At 47.1% G+C, this 23,865-nt stretch overlaps 1 protein-coding gene across 2 annotated transcripts in view; it reads left to right on the forward strand.

Annotated features, from left to right (window-relative positions):
• The window catches only part of LOC105010452 (spectrin beta chain, non-erythrocytic 1), a 70,005-nt gene that overhangs the window by 38,119 nt on the left and 8,021 nt on the right, over window positions 1-23,865 (forward strand). For both annotated transcript variants that reach the window (XM_010869783.4, XM_010869777.4), the window contains 24 exons: window positions 3,818-3,969; window positions 6,376-6,549; window positions 6,924-7,015; window positions 7,593-7,789; window positions 9,313-9,425; window positions 9,585-9,772; window positions 10,600-10,717; window positions 11,696-11,854; window positions 12,143-12,445; window positions 13,142-13,295; window positions 13,600-14,470; window positions 15,181-15,318; window positions 15,418-16,174; window positions 16,661-16,863; window positions 17,089-17,179; window positions 17,469-17,615; window positions 18,765-19,028; window positions 19,387-19,611; window positions 20,619-20,708; window positions 20,857-21,141; window positions 21,333-21,463; window positions 21,769-21,973; window positions 22,075-22,449; window positions 22,613-22,857. In XM_010869783.4, the coding sequence (XP_010868085.2) occupies window positions 3,818-3,969; window positions 6,376-6,549; window positions 6,924-7,015; window positions 7,593-7,789; window positions 9,313-9,425; window positions 9,585-9,772; window positions 10,600-10,717; window positions 11,696-11,854; window positions 12,143-12,445; window positions 13,142-13,295; window positions 13,600-14,470; window positions 15,181-15,318; window positions 15,418-16,174; window positions 16,661-16,863; window positions 17,089-17,179; window positions 17,469-17,615; window positions 18,765-19,028; window positions 19,387-19,611; window positions 20,619-20,708; window positions 20,857-21,141; window positions 21,333-21,463; window positions 21,769-21,973; window positions 22,075-22,449; window positions 22,613-22,857 (5,677 nt within the window). The remainder of the gene's footprint in view (window positions 1-3,817; window positions 3,970-6,375; window positions 6,550-6,923; window positions 7,016-7,592; window positions 7,790-9,312; window positions 9,426-9,584; window positions 9,773-10,599; window positions 10,718-11,695; window positions 11,855-12,142; window positions 12,446-13,141; window positions 13,296-13,599; window positions 14,471-15,180; window positions 15,319-15,417; window positions 16,175-16,660; window positions 16,864-17,088; window positions 17,180-17,468; window positions 17,616-18,764; window positions 19,029-19,386; window positions 19,612-20,618; window positions 20,709-20,856; window positions 21,142-21,332; window positions 21,464-21,768; window positions 21,974-22,074; window positions 22,450-22,612; window positions 22,858-23,865) is intronic.

The following is a 23,865-nucleotide window of genomic DNA, read 5'->3' on the forward strand; positions in this document are numbered from 1 at the left end:
CAGCAATTACATTAGGGTAACGTAGAAATATGTCACCTCGTGTCCAGAGGTTTATAGTACAAATCGAAAAAGATGTAGTCAGGCTTTTAGGATATTTGCCTGTCTCATTTAGCTTACCCATACAAAAATATTCCTCTGTACTTCTATGCAACATTCATTTCTGCCGTAGTCTAATGTGATTTTTTTTTTTATGTCAGCATCCAGTTGAGGAATAATTTCTCAAGCTGGTCATTTAAATGTGTTCGCACAGCCAAAAGCAGGTTTAATACCAACTACTTAATTCAGATGCTGAAACATCCATCCAAGTTCCACATTTCAATTTCTGCTTAATATCTATATGAAATAAAAGTTAACTAGTGAATTAGGCTATAGTGAGTAATGGGTTATTAGAAGGGAAATCTTTCTCGCATTTGTATTGTGTTACTTGTAAAATTAAATCAAGAATTTCTCCATCCACAGTGGATTCTTTGTAAATCACTTGTCATTTTCTGCCTTTTATCAAAAACCTTGCAATTTTCTCCCACTGCAATTTATCTCCTCTTAACTCCCTGTCTTTGCATTGAATCTATTCAGACTCCTTTTGTTCGCTAATGTAACCGCTCCTCATGGCTTTTGTAACATTCTCCATCTGAAATCAGCTTAGTTTTGCTCCATTTAGTTCTGAGAGCGGAAAGTAAGTGTCTTGTCCTCGTATGACAGGGTGCAGCCTGCTTAATGTCACTATGATAAAATAACTGGCACTGATGCCTGTGTTTTTTTTAGCCATCACCGAACCCCCTCCCAAACTTGTCCAGCATCCCCGAAAGACGTGACATCAAACAGAGCTAGAGGTCTCCTGTTCTGCCTGCCTTGTCTCCTTGTCTGACACCTGTTTGGAATTGGGGACTTTGGACTGGGACACCAGTGTCCAGCTGTGTAGTTAATAAACTCAGAGGTTCCATTGACATTCTCCTAATTTCCTCACCTGAGGCCCAGCAGATGCCTCCTCCAAACACTGTCTCTTCCTGACCGGACTTGCTGCCTCACGCATATTCCGGAACCATCTAGTATGAAGTCAGATCCAGGATGTGACCTTATCAATAAGTGGTTTCGTCTTGCCTTATTTATTTTGCTTAGCCACTTAGTTTAAGCCTGATAATATGGACTACGTTGCTGTTGTATAACATTGTAGTGTCACTTTCACACTCACTACTGCATCTTTTTTTATACATTTTTTATTAGTTTTCTAAAAACAAACAAAGTGATAGTCAACAGATTGTGGATTGTTGGGTAAACCTGTGGTTTGTGGGTCTTCGCTTGGGGTCTGTGATTGTGGTCTGGTCAGTCCCAGTCCTGATAGTTGGGTAAACCTGTGGTTTGTGGGTCTTCGTTTGGGGTCTGTGAATTTCCTCCTCAGAATGGTAAAGCATCACATGACTATATGTTTGTAACCCTTACATATATTCAGCATTAAAATCTTAAATGCCAGAATGTGCTCCATTTGCTTACTTTGATACATTTATAGTTCAGTTACGCTTTTAGATACAGATGTCAAGTTTTTGTCAACATCCCCATCTCTGAAGTCAGTTACTAGACAGAAACTGAGTGAAGTCAAAAATTGACGTCTTCCAGGTATCGTGAGGAATCTCACTATTGTTTGTGTGTTTGTGACCTTGTTTTTGTATTTGTGGGTTCCCTTGTCTGTGCTTGTGTGTGTATTTGCACTGTGTATCTGTTGAGCGAGGGTTTCCCCTTCCTGTGCTCTGCTGTGAGGCCATATGCTCTCCCCCTCAGGAAACCCTGTTTACAGACACTCCACCCATATCCTCCATCCGTCCCTTCTTCGTTTTTGTTACAACATACATTGTTTGACACGTGAAGCTTTCAAATTGCTGCCGATTAGCATGTCAAAATGTCAGAGCTGCCATCTTAAACGGCAGGTGGGGTCATATCATAGTTTATGGTTTCATCTGAATGAACTATTTTGCTTTTTGATTTTAAATAATATTTATCAGCGTAGGTTTTCCCTCAATGCAATATGCAGCCATACGTGCATTCATTTGAATTACATTTTATAATGAATTACAAGTTGCCACCTGAGAATTTAACGTGCTGTACGTTTACTACTGCTCCAGCCATGTTTTTCCCAGTGAGACACGTTCATTAAAATCCCTGACACTTAAATGAAGGATCATTCATATAAACGAGCGTGTCTTGCCTGTTTTCCAATACCTTTCATAAATGCTTAGTCATGACTCTCCCAACCCTGAGTTCCCACGCGGCCATGATCTGACCGAGCAGCAGAGTGAAAGACCTGTATGTTAGTTAGTTAGTTAGTCCGGTCAGTGATAAAGTCTGATGCAGTCAGATGCTGCTTTGCATGTCACGGTGTGGGGCAGAGAACACAGCCTCCATTGTCCCTGTCTTTGTGGCTCTACACAGCTCGCTCTGTCTCCCTTCTTCCGTCTGACTCTGCCCTGATTGCTGGGTGTGGTGAAGGCCTAAGTACTGTTGGCCTGGGGCACTATCTCTGGGACCAGACTGTGAGGGCTGGACCAGTCCTGGGGAGATGGAGAGTGTGGTGTTTGGTACCAGGGCTTAACCTACGTGATATCGCAGAGTCATGCTGATGCTTTATTAGCAGTCTGTTCACGCTGCGATGTGGCCGTGTCCTCTGAGCTAACGGCTGGGACGGAGCTGGAGGGGAGGTGTGCATTAGTTCACGTTGTTAACGGGTGTCGTCGCTTACAGTCTGCAAGACAGAAAAAGACCCACCCTCAACAAGGGATTGTGAAATGTACTCTCGTAGCCAGATATCCATGGCAACAGGCTTTGTGATCATATGTGGAATAGTGTTTGGGAGTGTCTGTGTGTGCGTGCGTGTGGTTGTTGTCTGTGACTGGCGTGCGTCTGTGATTTGGTGTGTGTGTGTGTGGTGCATGTCTGTGTTTGTCTGTGTGTGTGACGTGTTCAGCTAATGCAGTATGTAGGAAAGCCCAGCGTGTCTGGTTCTGTTGCCACTGGGCTGCTGCATTATGTCTGTGAGTGGTTTTATGGGCTCTGCAGCAAGGTGAGAAGACTGGACCCAAACAGCTGTCCTGCTGGGGAACTGGGGGGTCTCAACCTAAGGCAGGACAGCAATACCATACTGTATCACTGCAATTCAAAGTATTGGCCTTTTTTTCTGTCAGCTGAACCATTTCTGTTAGGAATATATGCCGCTTGGGTAGCACCTGCTATTTATCAACACATTACAGCAAGGCTGGCTATTTAAACACAACTTATTCAGAAAAGACCAGTTCAGCCAAAAGTTATAATAAACAATGTCTGACATTCAACAATGTTTACTAACAACCACCTGGCCGGTGAAATGTTGATATTTACTGTACGTGTTGTGAAGTCCGCTAGCTAGCTACATTGTACTTCTTAGAGGAAGCTGCACCCCACACAGCCCTTCCAAGAACAATGACGCTCTTGGTGTGTGTTTTCAACAGAAGACCAACATTAACAAAGGCCCACAAATGGTCATAAACAACCCTCCGCCCAGGAACATACGAGGGACACCTGGCATGATCACGGGAAAGATGAGGGGAACGTGCCGTTTTCTGACAAGGGGCCTGAAAAACCTCACGTTCTGCTCTGTTAGCTGAACAGCTGGAACGTTCACTTCTTTCGAGCACTCATAACTCAGTAGTGTGTGTGTGTGTGTGTGTTTTAGAGATATGTTAGAGATATATTAGAGATGTCTACTATGCCCAGGTGATAACGTGTTTCACTCGATAGAATGGTGAAGTGAAACTAACCCCTAATTGCGCTGTCTTTCTGATCTTCTCTGTAGATGAGCGTGAGGCTGTTCAGAAGAAGACCTTCACTAAGTGGGTCAATTCCCACTTGGCCAGAGTTTCCTGCAGGATCACTGACCTCTACATGGACCTGAGGGATGGACGCATGCTCATCAAATTGTTGGAGGTCCTCTCTGGGGAGAGACTGGTATGTTATCAGACTTGTCCTGTGTTCTTCATGGACAGTATTAACTGACCTTTTTGGGACTTATTGGGTGGGAATGCAGTGAAACGGTGCACCCCAAGTGGTGGAAACATGTCTCCATCTTTGAAAATCCAGTTCCTACTCTGGATTTGTTGCATAATGGCAAATTTGGAAATGAGGACATTTGGAAGGTAGAGATGTTGTGTGAAAAAGTGCAAATGGAAAATGAAACAAGAAACAAGGAGAATAATCAAGCTAAATGGACACATGCATGAACATCCTCTCCGTCTCCTCCTAGAAGGTCTGTATTAGACCCATTCTAACCTGCTGTATTACATGTACGCTAGCCTCATGCATCTGCCTTAACCAAGGCACACGTTGACTTAGTTGGAAAAACTAGTCAAAATCGAGTTTTATTGCCAAGTAAGTTTCACAACAAACAAGGAATTTGTTCTGGCTGCTGGTGCAACAATTAATACAAAAGGAATAAGGGAAATCTAAACAAATGAATGGACTGAGCATGAAATAGTATACTGTGCATTCCATGTTTCTGTTGTTAATCTCGTTCCTTCTCCTATCTGATCAAGCCTATGTTTGTGGTTTAGCAATGCCTCAGTCATCTCTCTATCTCAACATTATAAAACACGACACACTCTCCTAACTGCATGGGAATAATCAGTGGAAAGGATCTCTTTTAAAGTCCTGGGCATGGAGTATCTCTAGACACTGTGGAGGGAGTATTAGCAGTTCAGGGATATGAAGGACCAAGTCACGTCCTATTGGTTTACAGCCTCCTACAGTTTCAGACTGGGTCAAGGGGTTGGGTTACACGGGCCGGTTGTCCCTCATGGAGGCGTTATGGAAACACACTACCAGCAGACACTAAGAAATCCACCCGTTTGTCCTACAACTACCACCGAAGCATAAATACCTTGTTAAAATCCACCTAAAGGAGAAATACAGTGTGAGATGCACCTGTTGCACATGACATCCACCTCTCATGGGTCTGAGCTGGTAGTCACACTAGCACACAATTCTGATGGGATGCTAGAGGCCCAGCAAGGTTAGCAGGGCTCATGACAAAGACGGTAAGCCCAGAGCACAACATTACTGTAGTAGTGCTATGTATGTGGCGTCAGACAGTCAGCTTTAAAGGGCGGACTCCCCGAACCTTTCCAGCTTAACAGCTTTGTCGAGGGAAGCGAAGATAATGTCGGGATTTGCAAAAGAAAACAAATGAGGTTTCTTACGTTCTTGCTGGTGAGTTTGATTAACAGTGTCCCATTTTGGCTCATTTTAGCACAGTCCCCTCGTCACCCCTCTCTTCACCAGCGGCTTTTGAAAGGCCGCTCTGTGATGGACTCGTCCGGACAGCTCTGGAATCAAAACGCAATTAAGACAGATTACTCCCCTCCCCCCCTTGTGACTTCCACTTTATAGTGCCAAGATCAGGCCCTTCACTGAGGGGGCGCATGGGGCTGCTGTGAGAAAGATCTGACCACAGCTTCAACTCACTCCCATTGAATTCAGTTTTTATCACGGTCCCTGGAAAACATGAAAATAGCCGCCCTTTCACTCGAAGATTTGAGAGTCTCTTTTTGGCTGCTTTGAGGAACGCAAAGGAAATGTAAACGATAATTTGAAAAGCGGGCTTGCTGTGATAGTGGGAAATCAAAAGGACAAATTATCAATGAGATCTTTGAGAGACACGGTAAGGGAGAGGCCTATATGCCGTACAATGGAGTCCTGCGCAATTATCCCAAAGCAATCCAGACAACTGAATTCAAGCCAGACGCCATTTCTCAACTGTTTCACGATGTGTTGGAATGCTGTGTTAGAGTTCACTACACAAAGCACTTCATTTAAGCGCCAGATGGGGATCTCTCATCTATCTGGCCTGGTGTTATTTGTGTTAGAGGAGATAAGTACTGCTGTTCCCCAGCTGTCTCAATAAAGTCAGGGCCTGGGTACTTCCTGGGTCTTGACCCATGGAGAATGGCCTTTAACCTTTGAAAAAATCTAGATGACCTTTTCCTGGACATGCTTCTGTCCTTCCAGGCATGTAATTTCACTTAAGAGCTCACAATTCATCCTAGGATGATATTACAGTAACTGAGTACAACACAAACATACATCATCCAAACAGTAACAACAACTAGTCCAATAGATATGTCCTCATATACAAAGTATTTTCTTCTTGTTATGTTATGGACACGATCATTCTACAACTGCATACCTAAAGGTTTAACAGGTCAGGTCAGCCTAGGGATTCCTGCCCCCCCCCCCCAGGCAACAAACGGTTTCCATTGTTGGCGACAGAATCTGATTGGCATGAAGAGTGTGAGTGACACTAATACAGTTAGACTTTCTCTAACAGCCCCTCTCCCACTCCGTGTTCCTCCTCGGCAGCCTAAGCCCACCAAGGGCCGCATGCGTATCCACTGTCTGGAGAACGTGGACAAGGCCCTGCAGTTCCTCAAGGAGCAGAGGGTCCACCTGGAGAACATGGGCTCCCATGACATCGTCGATGGCAACCACCGCCTCACCCTGGGCCTCATCTGGACCATCATCCTCCGCTTCCAGGTCAGCTGACCCCCTCCGCGCTTCTGTTTTTTTTTTTTGCTCTCTCTTTCTTGAAACACTCTTTCGTTCTTTCTAGCTCTCTTTTGTGCTCCCACTGTTTTTGTCTCAGTGACCAGTCGCAGGGGTTCATGGGAGAGTGTGAGAGCACCGTTATTAAAGGGATTTTGTTGGGTCCTTTCCTGTGTGTTTGAGCATAGTTTGTTCTGTGTGTGTATGTGACGTGTGTGCATACAAGCTGGTGGCTGCCAAGATGTGTGGCTGCACGTGTGGGTGCGTATGTGTGTGTGAATATAATGTGTAGTGTGAGTTCAGCCTTTTGCGTCCTCCTGATGGCTGGTATAACCATTGTTATACCGGGCTCCTTTGATTGACAGATCCAGGACATCAGCGTGGAGACCGAGGACAACAAGGAGAAGAAGTCTGCGAAAGATGCCCTGCTGCTTTGGTGCCAGATGAAGACCGCAGGGTGAGTGGCCGCACCCCCACCTGGGGCCTGTCGTACTGCACAGCCCTCGGGTAGCAAAATGATCAGCAGGAAAATGATCAACAACATCAAGGGTGTTTGTGAGAAAAATACCAAGCATTGTATGTGCGGGTGATTCCCTGTCGAATCAGACGTCACATGGCCTAGACAGAAGCGACTAGCGTTAAGGAATATTTCCAAAGTGCTGTTTTCTTAGAAAAATGTATTCATTCATTTCATTGAAATGAAAGGGGACCTGTGAAGGAGTACAGGGAGTACAGCAGAACAGTTCACTGAGAGGGTTGTTGACTTGTCAGGCTGCCTCAGGGTACTCACTGAACCAATCAGTTCACTCAACAACAACGCTAAATCCCAGCTTCAGTTGGAGCGTGACACATTAGGGGTCAATCACTTCAGTTAAACAGATGTTTAATAAAGGCCGTTGTGTCAGAAAGGGAACACTTTAAATGTTTCAATGATGATAGAATCCAAAGATGGACATTTTATTTCATCTAGAAGATTCAAAAGCCATAGGCCTGTAGGCTGCTAGCTTTCCCGTAACAAACTATTTCCTGTCTAGATATCCGAACGTGAACATTCACAACTTCAGTACCAGCTGGAGAGATGGCATGGCCTTTAACGCCATCCTCCACAAACACAGACCCGACCTGATAGACTTTGATAAGCTGAAGAAGTCCAACGCGCATCACAACCTGCAGAATGCCTTCAACCTGGCAGAGCAACACCTTGGCCTCCATAAGCTGCTGGACGTTGAGGGTTGGTACACGCTAACGTAAACACTCACACACACGGTCACACACACTTATCTTGAGCATAGTCAGAACATCGTAATCGGCATATGACTAAGCTGTTTTAAGTTGTCATGAGATTCCAGTGTGTAGAAACACTGTTCGGGGGGGCGGAGGTTCTCTGTAGTAATGCAGTACTCTAGCCTGACCTTTCATGCATCTGGTAGTGTTTTATGCCATTATAGTAGTGCATTATTACAGTCGGCCATTACAGTCCATTTCACCGGACACCCAACCATGTTAGGCCTGCTTGAAAACGTCATGACCTCCCGACAACTGTTACCACCCTCGAACTCTGACAGAGACCACGTCATGTGTACGTTCGACAGGCAGTTTGTTCTGGGGCTTACTTTATCACAGCGCTCCGGGTGGCTGACAGCGCCATTATGTGAAGGTGACAAGAACAAACAGGAAGGCGCGTTCACCGCTGGAGCTCGCTCTTTTCCAGCGTGCCAGAGTAATGGCTGTGCTAAATATTTAATAAGGGAGGGTTTTGAGTGCTCGGCAGGCTTTCTCAGCCTGGCGGTTAGAGCCCCTGGTCTGAGAATGCTCCAGAGCATTGTTCGGACGGAAAATGGCAGACCCTCTACTCCGACCGCCTCCTTCTAAACATGGCTCCTAAATCAATTTCCCCTCATATATTCTATTTTTCTCTGCCGAGCAGGGCGGAAGCCAAGCCCTCTGTTTGGTCTGTAGATTAGGGAAACTTTTGAGGGTCAGGAGGATCGTGTGTGTGTGTGTGTGTGTGTGTGTGTGTGTGTGTGTGTGTGTGTGTGTGTGTGTGTGTGTGTGTGTGTGTGTGTGTGTGTGTGTGTGTGTGTGTGTGTGTGTGTGTGTGTGTGTGTGTGTGTGTGTGTGTGTGTGTGTGTGTGTGTGTGTGTGTGTGTGTGTGTGTGTGTGTGTGTGTGTGTGTGTGTGTGTGTGTGTGTGTGTGTGTGTGTGTGTGTGTGTGTGTGTGTGTGTGTGTTGGATTCTGTTGTAAATAGTGGCTGTTCACATAGGCACATAGGAAACTGCCAGACTTAACAACCTTGTCAACCTGGTTACCACTAAGTCAGGTGGTCTAACCTGAACACACATTTACAAACAATATTTTGCTAGAGAAGCCTGTGATGTCTGGCTTAGCAGATACACCAGACACCGTTGTAATTGGGGGAGCGTAGGAGGAAGTGGATCTGACTACACAGAGAACACCTCACTGGCAAGGTCCTAAAACGCCAGCCCCTCATGACAAGCCCGAACAGCCAACAATAGTTCTAGTATTTGGGAGTCTGGCCCGTGGTGACAGTGCTTGGCCTTCTGAGTGCAGGCATTTCTATCACCGAAGGCAACGTAACTGGTAAGATACAGCTATGTCTGAGGTCATGGGCAGCCTGGCATGGAGAGCAGGTACGTTCTGTACCCATGTGTTGAGATCTGTTTTGAAGCCTTTTAGGCTGTAATGTGATTATAAAGTGTACAGTCAATGTGTGCGTGTGTGTACCTGTACAGATATCAGTGTGGACCACCCCGATGAGAAGTCCATCATCACATACGTTGTGACCTACTACCACTACTTCTCCAAGATGAAGGCCCTGAAGGTGGAGGGAAAGCGTATTGGGAAGGTGCGAGAACAGAGCTTTTCGGCCTACTTCTCCCAAGCACCCGCATCCTCTGTACCTTATGACAAGGCCTTCCATTTCCGAAGCCCCGGTTTCCACTGGTTTTGCTGTAGTCAGCCTATCATGTATGTCCTTGCGTACTAAGTCATCACCGTCTTGCAGGTGCTCGACAACGCCATTGAGACGGATAACATGATCCAGAAGTACGAGAGTCTGGCCTCAGACCTCCTCGAGTGGATTGAACAGACCATTATCATCCTCAATAACCGCAAGTTTGCCAACTCCCTGGTGGGGGTCCAACAACAGCTCCAGGCCTTCAACACCTACCGGACCGTGGAGAAACCCCCCAAGTGAGACACACACTTCGATCATTTACATTTTAGTCACAGACGCTCTTATCCAGAGCAACATTCAGGAGCAGTTAGGCTTTTCCTTAAAGCTGCAGTGACATATTTTTCACCTTACTCCATCCCCACATGACCATGGTTTGAGGCCAAAGCTCTCTAACCACCGGATTACACAACACCCTATGTGGCATCCAGATGCATTTTATTTCGTTCTCAGGGATAGTCACATTCAACCTAACTTCTGTTTCTGCCTGAGTGTTCCTTATTGTTTTTACACCTGCTACATTGGGTTACACACACACACACACACACACACACCATGAAACAGAGAAGTTCAAATGTCTTCCAGTATGTTACTTCCCAACCTTTCCAACACATACCAGGACAATGATTTGTAATTTACTGTAACATTGCAGTTACTATTCCCTGAATTGACTCACCTAGGACAAAAGTTAAACTACCAGGTATTCAAAGTGGGTGTGCATTATTGCTCATGTAGTTATACCTGATTCATACTTATGAAATCACTTGATTTATTCTAGTATTTCTAAATAGCTTCAACCTTGTTTAGATTTTTTTTGTTTCTGATTTTTTCAGCCTGACACCATTTTCACAGAGACATCAATGTCTCCCCTGACAAAATGTCTCAAATGTCCTGGTATCATGCATGGAAAATAAACCTTCTCTTTGTGTTGACAGATGGGATCTGCTGGGTCGGCAACAAAAGTAAAAAAGCCACCAGCCATTAGGGAGATTAACCTGATTCTCCTCTTTTATCCCTCGCTCAAGTTTATGCTCAATATAAAAATGAAGTCATCTGTTTCTGTCAGGTTCACAGAGAAGGGCAACCTGGAGGTCCTCCTGTTCACCATCCAAAGCAAGATGAGGGCCAACAATCAGAAGGTCTACATGCCACGGGATGGGAAACTCATTTCAGACATCAACAAGGTGAGACTTAGGGCTTATCTCAATGGATGGGGAATAAACAGCCAGAATTGCATTATGTAGAGTTCTCAGTTATGTTTGAATGGATGAATATGATTGAGAGAGCGTTTAGGGTGTTATGATGATGATTTGTGTTAGTACCGATGTCTGTACTTTCATACCGTCACGGTACCATACGTGGGTATACGTTAGTACCGGCTCGGCGCACAAGGTGCAGCATTTCTTTCTATTTTTATTTGTCAACAAATGCTAAAAGTACTAGTAAAAATTCCCATATAAGACATTTTAATTGCTAAGGATTGCAAGCCAACCTAAACTAAATGCATGGACAGACAGCCTAGTGATTATATAAAAATCTCACAAGGCTACTCACAATATGAAGTACTTGCAAAAACAAGGTTGAGAATATTACTGCCTCGATAACCAAGTTTTTGAGAAAGTGGGAAGTTTGGTTTCTGGAATGTTAGCTATTCGATTTGCTGAAGTTATTTTGATTATATCTGCAGTACATTTTCTTATCTCTCCATCACTTTGTGTCCTGGAAAGTGTCTGTTAATAAAACACATTTGGCGCAGAGCTCAACTGAGATGCAAAGTCCTCTTACACATCTTACCTTTTAACAATTTTCTCTTCCAGAAGCTTGTAATTGCCAAACAGAGACAAATCCATAGTCCTTTCCCCAATTTCTTTGTGGTATATTTTTGTCATTAGATGTTTGTAGATGTTTAGTCGTTTTTGGACAGTATTGAAAATCATACTTCTTGCATTTCAAAATGTCTGTTTAACGCTCAACTACTTTGTGAGAGTTGACACTGCTATGTAGTTGATTTGAGGAACATGTGCTTTAATTTAGGGCATTTTAGCTATGCTTCATAGATTGAATTACTAGTTTAGTTTAGTTGTTTGACAATGTTAAAACAGGTTCAGTAGATTCAGTTGGTCCATCGACGTCCCTGTAAGAGTTATTTGACCATGTGCCAGGCCTGGGAGAGGTTGGAGAAGTCTGAGCATGAGAGGGAGCTGGCCCTGAGGACGGAGCTGATTCGTCAGGAGAAGCTGGAGCAACTGGCCCGCCGCTTTGACCGCAAGGCAGCCATGAGGGAGACCTGGCTGAGTGAAAACCAACGCCTCGTCTCACAGGTAACACACCCACAGAAACACTAATACCTCATATTAAATGATGCACACAGACAAACTGTTGTGGTATAACACCACTCACATCATTTTGAATTGTATTGGTTCATAGCATACTCTTGTGGTCAGATAAAAGAATGCACATTGAAGTAATTTCCTCCTTGACCCATTTAATATCTCCCTGGTAGTTTTAAAACACAAACTGCTGGATGACAGATTGTGCCCCTGCAGTCGGACACAAACTCGTAATTCTTCTCACATTCTCCACCCCGGACACCTCCCTCTCTTCGCCAGGACAACTTTGGCTTCGACCTGCAGGCGGTGGAAGCGGCCACCAAGAAGCACGAGGCCATCGAGACGGACATTGGCGCGTACGAGGAGCGCGTGCAGGCCGTGCTGTCCGTGGCTAAGGAGCTGGAGGCGGAGAACTACCATGACATCAAGCGCGTGGCGGCCAGGAAAGACAACGTGCTTCGCCTGTGGGAGTACCTGCTGGAGCTGCTGAAAGCCCGGCGAGCACGACTGGAGATGAACCTGGGTCTGCAGAGGGTCTTCCAGGAGATGCTCTACATCATGGACTGGATGGACGAGATGAAGGTGTGGCTGATGATGATGATGATCGTGAATGAGACCCTCCAAAAGAACCTGGTCTCATAGCTTAAACACACATTTCCTATTTGAGACTTGGCAACTTTTGGAGTACTGCAAAACAAAACTGAATGCAGATGGGAGTTTGTTTTTGCCTATTGCCATTTGGACATGATAAATACCACATGAATGGGATTATAGTTTGAGTAAACTGTACAGATATAAATAAATTATTAATGGAGCACTAGCAATGCCCAAAAGACGAATCCTGTAGATGGCAGCACCTCGCAATAATGAATAGTGAATTGAATGTTATAACACAGTCATACAGTGGTACTGTTTGACAATAGCAGCCTTTTGTGGACAACATGGACTATCGCAAGTAGTGGAGGGAAGTATTATCCGGTAATGCAACCCCAGGAATGGTCTATTACAAATGCGATCAGATTGATCTTAAATAGCTAATAGCTAAGTACTTGCAGGAATCCTGCAGTGTTTTCAGTGGTGTTGCACCAAGCCTGTTTTTAGTGTGGATCCAAGACTCAGACAATCTGATATGGCTGCTGCTCCTAAACAGTCAGGCACTCGTCACAGCCCAAACTACGTGGGTCTCAATCACACTGTGTCATGTAAGAACTACTACCTTAGGCTTGATTCGATTGATCCCAATGTGGACCTACCTGTTGGTTTGCTGTGTATTTTCAGATGCTGCTGCTGTCCCAGGACTACGGGAAGCACCTGCTGGGAGTAGAGGACCTTCTGCAGAAGCACGCTCTGGTGGAGGCTGACATTGCCATTCAGTCCGACCGCGTCAAAGCCGTTAACAACAACGCTCAGAAGTTTGCCATCGACGCAGAGGGTGAGTCACAGGCTTGGCTGAGATTAGTCAGCTCCGGGTGCTGGGTGATGATTTTTTTGGGTCTCTCTGTGGGTGATGCTTTTGTTTGGTGGGCTGTATTTAGATTCAACGTCAGAGGAGGAGTTGTTGAGGATTAGTTGCGTCCTCAGAGGGTACGGATGAAAGCTGTATCCTATGGTTGTAAAATCCCAGCTAACACGGACACCTGCCAGCGAAATAAGTCATTTGAATTTGTCAAGTAAAATATGGGCCCTGTATATCCTCAGTTCAAATGTTATGTGACGTCTTCCTGTCCCCTCGTTAGGCTACAAGCCATGTGACCCCCAGGTGATCCGGGACCGCGTGGCACACATGGAGTTCTGCTACTCTGAGCTGAGCCAACTGGCCGCTGAGCGCTGTGCCCGTCTGGAAGAGTCTCGCCGCCTTTGGAAGTTCTTCTGGGAGATGGCTGAAGAGGAGGGCTGGATACGTGAGAAGGAGCAAATCCTGTCCTCAGAGGACTGCGGCAAGGACCTGACGGGTGCCATGCGCCTGCGTAGCCAGCACCGCGCCTTTGAGGACGAGCTGAGCGGCCGCGCTGGCCACCTGCAGCAGACCATCAAGCAGGGCGAAGAACTGGTGGCCGCAGACCACTTCGGCGCTGACAAGATCCGCGAGCGTATTCAGGACATCCAGGAGCAGTGGGCGGCCCTGGAGAGACTGTCTGCCGTTAGGAAGGCCCGGCTGGAAGAGGCCTGCAACCTCCATCAGTTCCAGGCTGACGCAGACGACATCGACACCTGGATGCTGGACGTTCTCCGCATTGTGTCTAGTGCTGACGTGGGCCACGATGAGTTCTCCACCCAGGCCCTGGTCAAGAAACACAAGGACGTGGCAGAGGAGATCGCCAGCTACCGGCCAGTCATCGATGCCCTGCATGAGCAGTCCAAAACCCTGCCCAGGGAGCAGGCTGGCTCTGAGGAGGTGCAGGGGCGCCTGGCAGGTATCGAGGAGCGCTACAAGGAGGTGGTTGAACTGACCCGGCTGAGGAAGCAGGCCCTGCAGGATGCCTTGGCGCTCTACAAGATGTTCAGCGAGGCGGATGCCTGCGAGGTGTGGATTGACGAAAAAGAGCAATGGCTCAACAGCATGGAGATTCCAGAGAAACTGGAGGATCTAGAAGTGGTTCAGCACAGGTAAAGAGAACCATGCAGTGACCGGTAATGTGCAAATGAAATCAGTTATCAGAATATTTCCCATATTTGCAACAGCACTGCCTCAAATGAAAGAATGTTCCTGGCAGTTTGATTTTCCACTGGAAGGTAGCACAGTGTTTTGTGGAGGGAAATATTCAAGTTAGTTTGTGCTGGTAGTGCAATGTGTGGAAACTTGACTCTTATAATTCACTTTCCATTTAGCATCAGAGCCCACAATGTTTTAAAGCCTATCAGTCTCCCACACTGAGAAGTACCAGGTGGTGTCCTCAGTTCCGTGTTTTGAACAGGCTTTTTAATGGCTTGTTTACTCCAACCAATGCCACTGGTGGGAAATGATCTCTCCTCCACACTGTTTACTCTCAGTGCACCGCATGGAACAATTCCCAGACTCCTGTTTCACTAGCTTTGCTTCTGTGCTATTCAGCGTCTGGAACATGGCATTACAAACCAAACATGTTAATGTGATTAGCGTAACTGCCCCGGTATGTCCAAGTATTGGCATTTCAACAACATCTTTTGAAATGAGCTAACAGTTAACAGAAGTAAGATTTTTAAGTTACAGAATCAATGGGATGTTAAGGTATCTTTATGTACATTAAACTCATTCCTCCCTAACTCCTCGTTGCAACCCCCCCTGCATCTTCAACCTCACCCACACTCCTGTCCTCCTACTTCCCTTTTCCCTGCAGGTTCGAGAGTCTGGAGCCAGAGATGAACAACCAAGCGTCCCGTGTCGCTGTTGTGAACCAGATTGCTAGGCAGCTAATTCACAGTGGTCATCCCAGTGAGAAGGAGATCAAAGGCCAACAGGACAAACTCAACACCAGGTACAGTAGAGTTCGGCCCTAAATCAAAGTCACCCTAAATTAATCTCAAAAGCTTATCTACGGTTCCCTGACTGTGGATGTGTCTCCGTGTCTCTTTAGATGGAGCCAGTTCCGGGACCTTGTCGACCTGAAGAAAGATGCCTTGAACTCAGCTCTGGGTGTACAGAACTACCACCTTGAGTGCAACGAGACCAAGTCTTGGATCCGCGAGAAGACCAAGGTGATTGAGTCCACCCAGGAGCTGGGCAACGACCTGGCCGGGGTCATGGCCCTGCAGCGCAAACTCACAGGCATGGAGCGGGACCTGGCTGCGATCGAGGACAAGCTAGGGGAACTGGGGAAGGAGGGAGAACGCCTGGCGGCTGAGCACCCTGACCAGGCTCAGGGAATCATGGGTCGTCTAGGTGAGATCACAGGGGTGTGGGATGAGATGAAGGGCACCTTGAAGAACCGCGAGGAATCTCTGGGCGAGGCCAGTAAGCTGCAGCAGTTCCTCCGAGAGCTGGATGACTTCCAGTCGTGGCTGTCCAAGACCCAGACAGCCATCGCCTCTGAGGACATGCCGAACACCCTGGCCGAGGCAGAGAAGCTGCTGGCGCAGCACGAGGGCATCAAGAACGAGATCCGCAACTACGAGGAGGACTACCAGAAGATGAGGGACATGGGTGAGATGGTGACCCAGGGCCAGACCGATGCCCAGTACATGTTCCTCAGACAGCGGCTGCAGGCCCTGGACACGGGCTGGAACGAGCTGCACAAGATGTGGGAGAACCGCCAGAACCTGTTGTCCCAGTCCCACGCCCACCAGCTGTTCCTCAGGGACACCAAGCAGGCCGAGGCCTTCCTCAACAATCAGGTAACATCCCACAACTGGGTTTAAGGTTGGAATTAGGGTAAGGTGTTACTGGTTAGGGCTCGTCATTAGTGCTAGGTAGAATTTGGGCATGAATGTTCGGTTATTGATATTCAGGTTAGGTTGAGGTTAGGGTTGAGATTGCTTAAGGCGTGGCCCCATTTAGATTAGCTAAGTGAAGGTGTGTGTATCCATTACTGTGTGGTTCGGCTGTGGGTTGTTACCCTGCCCTCATTACTAGTGTGACGGCAACAGAGGCAGAAGGCTATATTAGTCAGATCGCCGTCTGGGGCTTAAGACAACTCTGAGTGGACGTCACTGTCCCGTTCAGCCCTGTCACTCACATCTCAGCCAATCAAACGCATGCACTCACACACTTCCTGTGGGTTGTCACCTGCATGTTCGACAGTCAGATGGTGCAGTCAAGTTAACCTCCCCCCTTCCTCATTCGCTCTCCTGCTCTTTCTCTGGCTCCCTCCTCTCTCTCAGGAGTATGTGCTGGCCCATACTGAAATGCCCACGACTCTGGAGGGGGCGGAAGGAGCCATTAAGAAGCAGGAGGACTTCATGACCACCATGGACGCTAACGAGGAGAAGATCAACGCGGTGGTCGACACGGGATGCAGACTGGTCAGTGATGGAAACGTCAACGCTGACCGCATCCAAGAGAAAGTGGACTCTATCGACAAGAGGTATTAAAGGCATTCATGTTCAGCGCTATACAGTTAATTGATCGTGTGTAGAACTGAGGCTGATTTTTGCGGTGTGTTTCTTCCAATGTTGATTGTGTGAGTGATGTTACATGCAAAGAATACATTTAATAAGTATATTCTTAACACTCACATTTAATATATACATATATATTAAGGAAACATTATGTCCATTCTGTGAACCTCTGTCCTACTCTGCCCATTTAGACATAAGAAGAACCGCCTGGCAGCCAATGAGCTTCTCTGTAAGCTGAAGGATAACAGAGACCAGCAGAGGTTCCTCCAGGACTGTCAAGAGGTGAGCTCCCCTCCTGCCCTATGTGGTTGCCCTAAATCATACCGCAGCGCCCCACCGCACCACACCCTGATACAAGACTCCATTCACACCAGTTCACACCCCCCTTGCTACCTCTAAAGAGAGTACATTACTGTGAGTGTGATGAATAAGTTATTGAGGATGGCGGCAAACGGAGTGTACATACGTACACACGCACGTGCGCGCATACTCGTCTGTGTGCATGTCTGTCTTTCTCAGTCTCACTAATTGGCTATTTTGTGTGTGTGTGTGTGTGTGTCTGTGTGCGCAGCTGTCCCTGTGGATCAATGAGAAGATGCTCACGGCTCAAGACATGTCTTATGACGAAGCCAGGAACCTCCACAGCAAATGGCTCAAGCATCAGGCCTTCATGGCTGAGCTGCAGTCCAACAAGGAGTGGCTGGACAAGATCGAGAAGGTCAGTGGACTGGATTATGAATGTCTGGTCTCTACTACAGTGTGTATGTGCCAGGGGAAAACTTCCTGGGGGAGCGAGGAGTACCGTAGGATAAGAAGCAGAATGGCTTGGCGAGGAGTACTGTAGGATAAGAAGCAGAATGGCTTGGCGAGGAGTACCGTAGGATAAGAAGCAGAATGGCTTGGCGAGGAGTACCGTAGGATAAGAAGCAGAATGGCTTGGCGAGGAGTACTGTAGGATAAGAAGCAGAATGGCTTGGCGAGGAGTACTGTAGGATAAGAAGCAGAATGGCTTGGCGAGGAGTACTGTAGGATAAGAAGCAGAATGGCTTGGCGAGGAGTACCGTAGGATAAGAAGCAGAATGGCTTGGCGAGGAGTACCGTAGGATAAGAAGCAGAATGGCTTGGCGAGGAGTACTGTAGGATAAGAAGCAGAATGGCTTGGCGAGGAGTACTGTAGGATAAGCAGAATGGCTTGGTGAGGAGTACTGTAGGATAAGATGCAGAATGGCTTTGGCGAGCTGTGCATCGCAGGACACATACGATCAAATCCAAATGAGTAATTAGCGACCAGACCAACGACTTATTGCAGCAGCGTTGTTGATATCCTTCATTGCAGCATGTAGTTTATACTAGAGAAATGTGTTTAACATTATCTATACTTACTAATATGGGCAATTGTGAATGGGACAAATAATGCCTACAACAATCACACCACTAGTTTTAAGGGTAAAAAATACTTGGTGCTCATTAGTGTTATGAAAAACTCTCCCTCTTAATCAGTGTTGCATCAGTACATTTTTGCCCATATCCTTTAACTCCCAGACATTCATCGCAATGTTCCACTCTATCTAACCTGCTTTGGAGTTAATAAGGCAAGGCCAGAATCACACATTGGATTTTATGAAATTGGAGAAGAAAAAAAATCAAAACAAGCTTTCAGTAGATTCAGTTCTGTAGCTCTGCAGACTAGAATGATATGTTTAGAGGTTTTGTATTCATTGCTGTGATCATAAGTGATCGTATGCCGTGAATCACCTCAAAGGTCCGATGGGAGGATTTCACAGAACCGCCCCTTTTCCAACCCTCCAGTGTTAGTGGAGCCCTAATCATCTCATTAATATCTTAACATTGTTTTCCCCCATCTCAGGACGGGATGCAGCTGATGGCTGAGAAGCCGGAGACTGAGGCCATGGTGAAGGAGAAAATGGCTGACCTCCATAAGATGTGGAACGACCTGGAGTCCACCACTCAGACCAAGGCCAAGTGTCTGTTTGACGCCAACAAGGCTGAGCTGTTCACCCAGAGTTGTGCCGACCTGGACAAGTGGCTGGTGGGACTGGAGGGGCAGATCCAATCGGACGACTATGGCAAAGATCTGACCAGCGTGAACATCCTGCTTAAAAAACAACAGGTACCCCATTGAGCTGGAATAGAAGACTCCTCTGAGTACCTGTGTCATTATGAACACTGGACAGTGATACTAAGGGCGTCTCCATTTTTTAAAGTTTTGTCGTTGTAATCCTGCCGCCCTGTGTACGAATTGGTAGTGAAACTGTTTGTGTTCATACTGCCGTCTGAAGTTTTGCTTCAACCGGTTTGAAGCTGGTTTAGAGACGTAAGCGAGATGCTGTGAGAGTGAATGAGCGTTTTCACTGTTTAATCGATGTGGAAGTGTCGGTTACCTAGAGCACAAACGAGACAGAATTGTTGATCTGAGAGGTGGCTGCGCTCAACATGCTCTGACGGTCATCTCCGTGTGGCGTCCATAGATGCTGGAGAGCCAGGTGGAGGTGCGTCAGAAGGAGGTGGAGGAGCTGCAGAGTCAGGCCCAGGTCCTCAGCCAGGAGGGGAAGGACACCGAGGAGGTGGATGGACAGCGTTGCATCGTAGAGAAGAAGTTCCAGCAACTCCTGGAGCCCCTGAAGAAGAGGAAGGGAAATCTGATGGCCTCACGTGAAATCCACCAGTTCAACAGAGATGTGGAGGATGAAATTGTAAGTACATTAACCCTCTGAATAGCAGAATTAGTACAGCTGCTGAATAAACGTGTTGCTGCGACTTTGCTTGTTACTATTTGCATATTGACGTTCACCGGAGTGCTTCCCTGTTTGTGCTCCTTTGGTTTTGGATGAGTATTTAGCGCTGATCAAAGTTTATGTCAAGTGGATTTGAGCATGTTTATCTTTTCACTAACACTTTAATCAAACGCTGTCCTGGTTTTGTTTGTCTGTGTCTCTGGCTGTCTGTGTCTTTGTGTGTGCGTATGTGTTTTTAGTGAGTGAGTGAGGATGTTTATTACATTTTTATCTGAACGTGTACAGGCTACAGCATGGTAGCAGTAGTACCTGAACAGGCAAACAGTAAACTGAGTCTAAAGTGATATTAGATACAATATCTTTCACTTCAAGTTTTTTTTATCTCCATTTTTGATTAAAAGGCACCACTGACAGCAGCTGGTGCCTGCTTTAATAGTTTTAATGGTCTCTGTCAGTTAAATAAATGTAATAACTCCTCTCACACGGATCAGGCAACATTCTTGGCTGGGTATCTGAACTGAAGTGTCTGCATCTGTCTATGGCGTCATCTGCATTTAAATGGCTCATTTCGGTTGAAAGCCAATGCACTTCGCCCAAGTCCTTTGCTTATTTAAAGTGTATAGTTTAGGTTAAGATGCTCCTATTGCTTTTGCGACATCAAACTATCAATCTTCCAAATTACATTTTGTTATATGACCGGATTTCTTTAGTTATAAATGTATTATTTCTGAGACTTGCGAAGCAAGAGTCTCCGTTTGGAATCTTTATTTTTGTTGTCGTATATATGGTATTATTAAATACCACTAACCCGTTGATGAACTTATTTCAGTAGCAGCCAATGAGAAGGATTACAGCTGCATGCTTTAAAATATCAGAGTACTACCGGAAATAAAGCAGTTAAAACAAGCCCCACAACTTAAAAGTTTTCAGTTTTACTGATCTCTATCTCTGTGTTTTCATTTTAGCTCTGGGTTGAAGAGAGAATGCCTCTGGCAACATCTACCGACCATGGAAATAACCTACAAACAGTCCAGTTACTCATCAAGAAAAACCAGGTAGGAAACAGCATTTCAATTCGTAGAATAAAGCCCTTAGTGTGTACAGTCCCACTTCTATTTCTGTACCCCATGTGCAAATGCACTCAACACTTAAAGAAGCTGACATCATTCTGACTGGTTGCCCTCTGACCCCTCCCCTCGACAGACCCTGCAGAAGGAGATCCAAGGCCACCAGCCGCGCTGTGACGACATCTTTGAGCGGAGCCAGCAGGTCCTGAGGGAGAATGACGACAGCCCCAGTGGCGAGGGGATTCGCCAGAGACTAGCGGACCTGCGTCGCCTTTGGGCCCAGATCCTGGAGGAGACGGGCAAACGCCACGCCCGTCTGGAGGAGGCCCACAAGGCTCAGCAGTACTACTTTGATGCCGCCGAGGCAGAGGCTTGGATGAGTGAGCAGGAGCTCTACATGATGTCAGAGGAGAAGGCTAAGGTGAGGCAGACAATATGGCTTGGAATGTGAAGTAGGATGGGCTTAGAATGTGAAGTAGGATTGGTGATTGGTCCTGCGTGCAGGACTGGAGAGTAGCTTTAAAGACTAATCCACCGTGGACAGCATGGATCATCTTAGCACTCACTATCCGAGTGTTTCAGAAAAACTCACACAACTCTCTCTCGCTGCAGGATGAGCAGAGCTCCGTGGCCATGCTGAAGAAGCACCAGATCCTGGAGCAAGCTGTGGAAGACTATGCTGAGACGGTCCATCAGCTTTCCCAGACCAGCAGGGGCCTGACGGCCGCCGGACACCCGGAAAGGTGAGGGGTTTCCGGGCCTCATCCCCAGGGTTACAGACCCCAATCAAGTGAAAACGTGAAGCTGAACCCATGACCCACCATTTTCAAACAAAAGGACATTATGGGTTTGCTCCCCAGCCCAGAAGGGCCAGAGACCATATGCATAACGTTAGATCGCTGAAAGGTTTTAACCAGTAGGAGCAGTGGGTCGGAAACCATGCAGAGGTTTAAGACGTGACAGTTAAGCATGACGGAAGTGAGTTGGAATAACATGGCTTATGTAGATCCTTCATCCTAAAGTCCTGCCTCTTCCTCCTGCCGTGTAGTGAACGGATTGGCATGCGCCAGTCCCAGGTGGATAAGCTGTACGCGGGGCTCAAGGACCTGTCGGAGGAGAGGAGGGGGAAGCTGGATGAGAGGTTCCGTCTGTTTCAGCTCAACAGGGAGGTGGATGATCTGGAGCAGTGGATCGCGGAGAGGGAGGTGGTGGCCGGGTCCCACGAACTGGGACAGGACTATGAACATGTCACGGTACACAGCGCCCCCCCCCGTTCCGCCCACCTTCCTGTGTTGCCTGAGTGTCTGGTGGAGTAAGTCTGTCGTGACTCCACTTTGATCATGTCCCTCCACAGATGCTGCAGGAGCGTTTCCGGGAGTTTGCTCGCGACACGGGCAACATCGGTCAGGAGCGCGTGGACGCGGTCAACCAGTTGGCGGATGAGCTCATCAACTCGGGCCACGCCGACGCGGCCACCATCGCTGAGTGGAAGGACGGGCTGAATGAGGCGTGGGCCGACCTGCTGGAGCTCATTGACACGCGCACGCAGATCCTGGCAGCGTCCTTTGAACTGCACAAGTTCTACCACGACGCCAAGGAGATCCTTAACCGCATTTTGGACAAACACAAGAAGCTGCCTGAGGAGCTGGGCCGAGACCAGAACACTGTAGAGACCCTGCAGAGGATGCACACAACCTTCGAACACGACATCCAGGCCCTGGGGACGCAGGTAGGACAATGAAGCCACATGGACAGGGCCAGTAGCCAACACTAACTACGAGAGGCAGACTACATAATGTGAAGCTTTTCCGTGACTCTTAAAGATAATTTCGAATGTAAATACTTCTCAGCGTTGTATCTGCCTGGCACTACTTCTCCCATTATTTCTCCAGGTGAGGACGTTGCAGGAGGATGCCGTACGCCTGCAGTCTGCTTATGCCGGAGACAAGGCTGATGACATCCAAAAGAGGGAGGGTGAGGTGCTGGAGGCCTGGAGGACCCTGCTGGAGGCCTGTGAAGGCCGCAGGGTCAAACTGCTCGACACCGGTGACAAGTTTCGTTTCTTCAGCATGGTGCGAGACCTCATGCTCTGGATGGAGGACGTCATCCGCCTCATCGAGGCACAGGAGAAGCCCAGGTAACCTAAACCCGACCGGAAGCCATTTGGCCTCAGGTTCCTCCTTTTAATAGCTTTGCATTATGCCAGTTATTCTGCTACCAACTCATGGCAGACAAGAAGGTTCAAGTTATGTCTGTAGTTTTCTGTAAGCGGCTTTTGGTTGACAGCCTACGGTCACACTTTCTCGGATGCGGATTTACCGTATGTACTAATCTCCAATGACTGCCCTGACTGTTGTGATTTCTAAAGCTCACCCCAAACTGCCCCATGTAATAATGTTGTGGCTTTGGCGTTGTACTGTAATAAGGTTTTCTGTTGCTCAGTGTAGCCCAGGATTTGGCCAGATGGCTCAGCTGAATATATTGCCACCCACGGTTGTTCCTTTTTATAGTCGCTAGAGATGCAGCTGTGGAGTATGGTGGATACTCAGTGGCTCCCTGAATCCCCAGAATGTCCTCAGGGAGACTGCAGCACACGAAGCCCTTATCTGGCCCTGGTTTCCATTTTAATTGTTATCATTAGCTGGATCAACAATGCTAGCCATCCGTCGTTATCTGTGCCCCTCGCATGACTCTTAGCCGGCAGCTCACCATGGAGATGGGAGAGGAGGGAGAGGTGGGCAGGGAGAGAGGAGGAGAGAGGAAGAGGCCACGGTAAAAGAGAGAAATGTAGGGGTGCTAATTATGTTGTCAGGTAAAGGGGAAGTGGAAAAGAGAGGAGAAAGATGGATGGCTGATGGAGAAATAACGAATGGGGGGGAGGAATTGAGAGAGATTTGGTTTGTGACAGTAATTGCATTAGTCTGGTTTGGCTGAGGAAATTACACCCTATCTTGACTAGTGTATAATAGTGGTTAGCGGCATGGTCCCAGTAGGTCAGGGTTATTGGACAGCCTGAAACATCATAAGGCTGTAGTCCAGTGAAATCCCCTGGTAATATCCTGTCATCCTACTGTATGAGCCTGTAGTTTAAGAAAGTGTCCTGGTATTGTAAGCTGGATGATAAGTTGTATTTCATGGGTTGGTA

Source organism: Esox lucius, chromosome 6 (assembly GCF_011004845.1).
Source record: "Esox lucius isolate fEsoLuc1 chromosome 6, fEsoLuc1.pri, whole genome shotgun sequence".
NCBI lineage: Eukaryota > Metazoa > Chordata > Actinopteri > Esociformes > Esocidae > Esox > Esox lucius.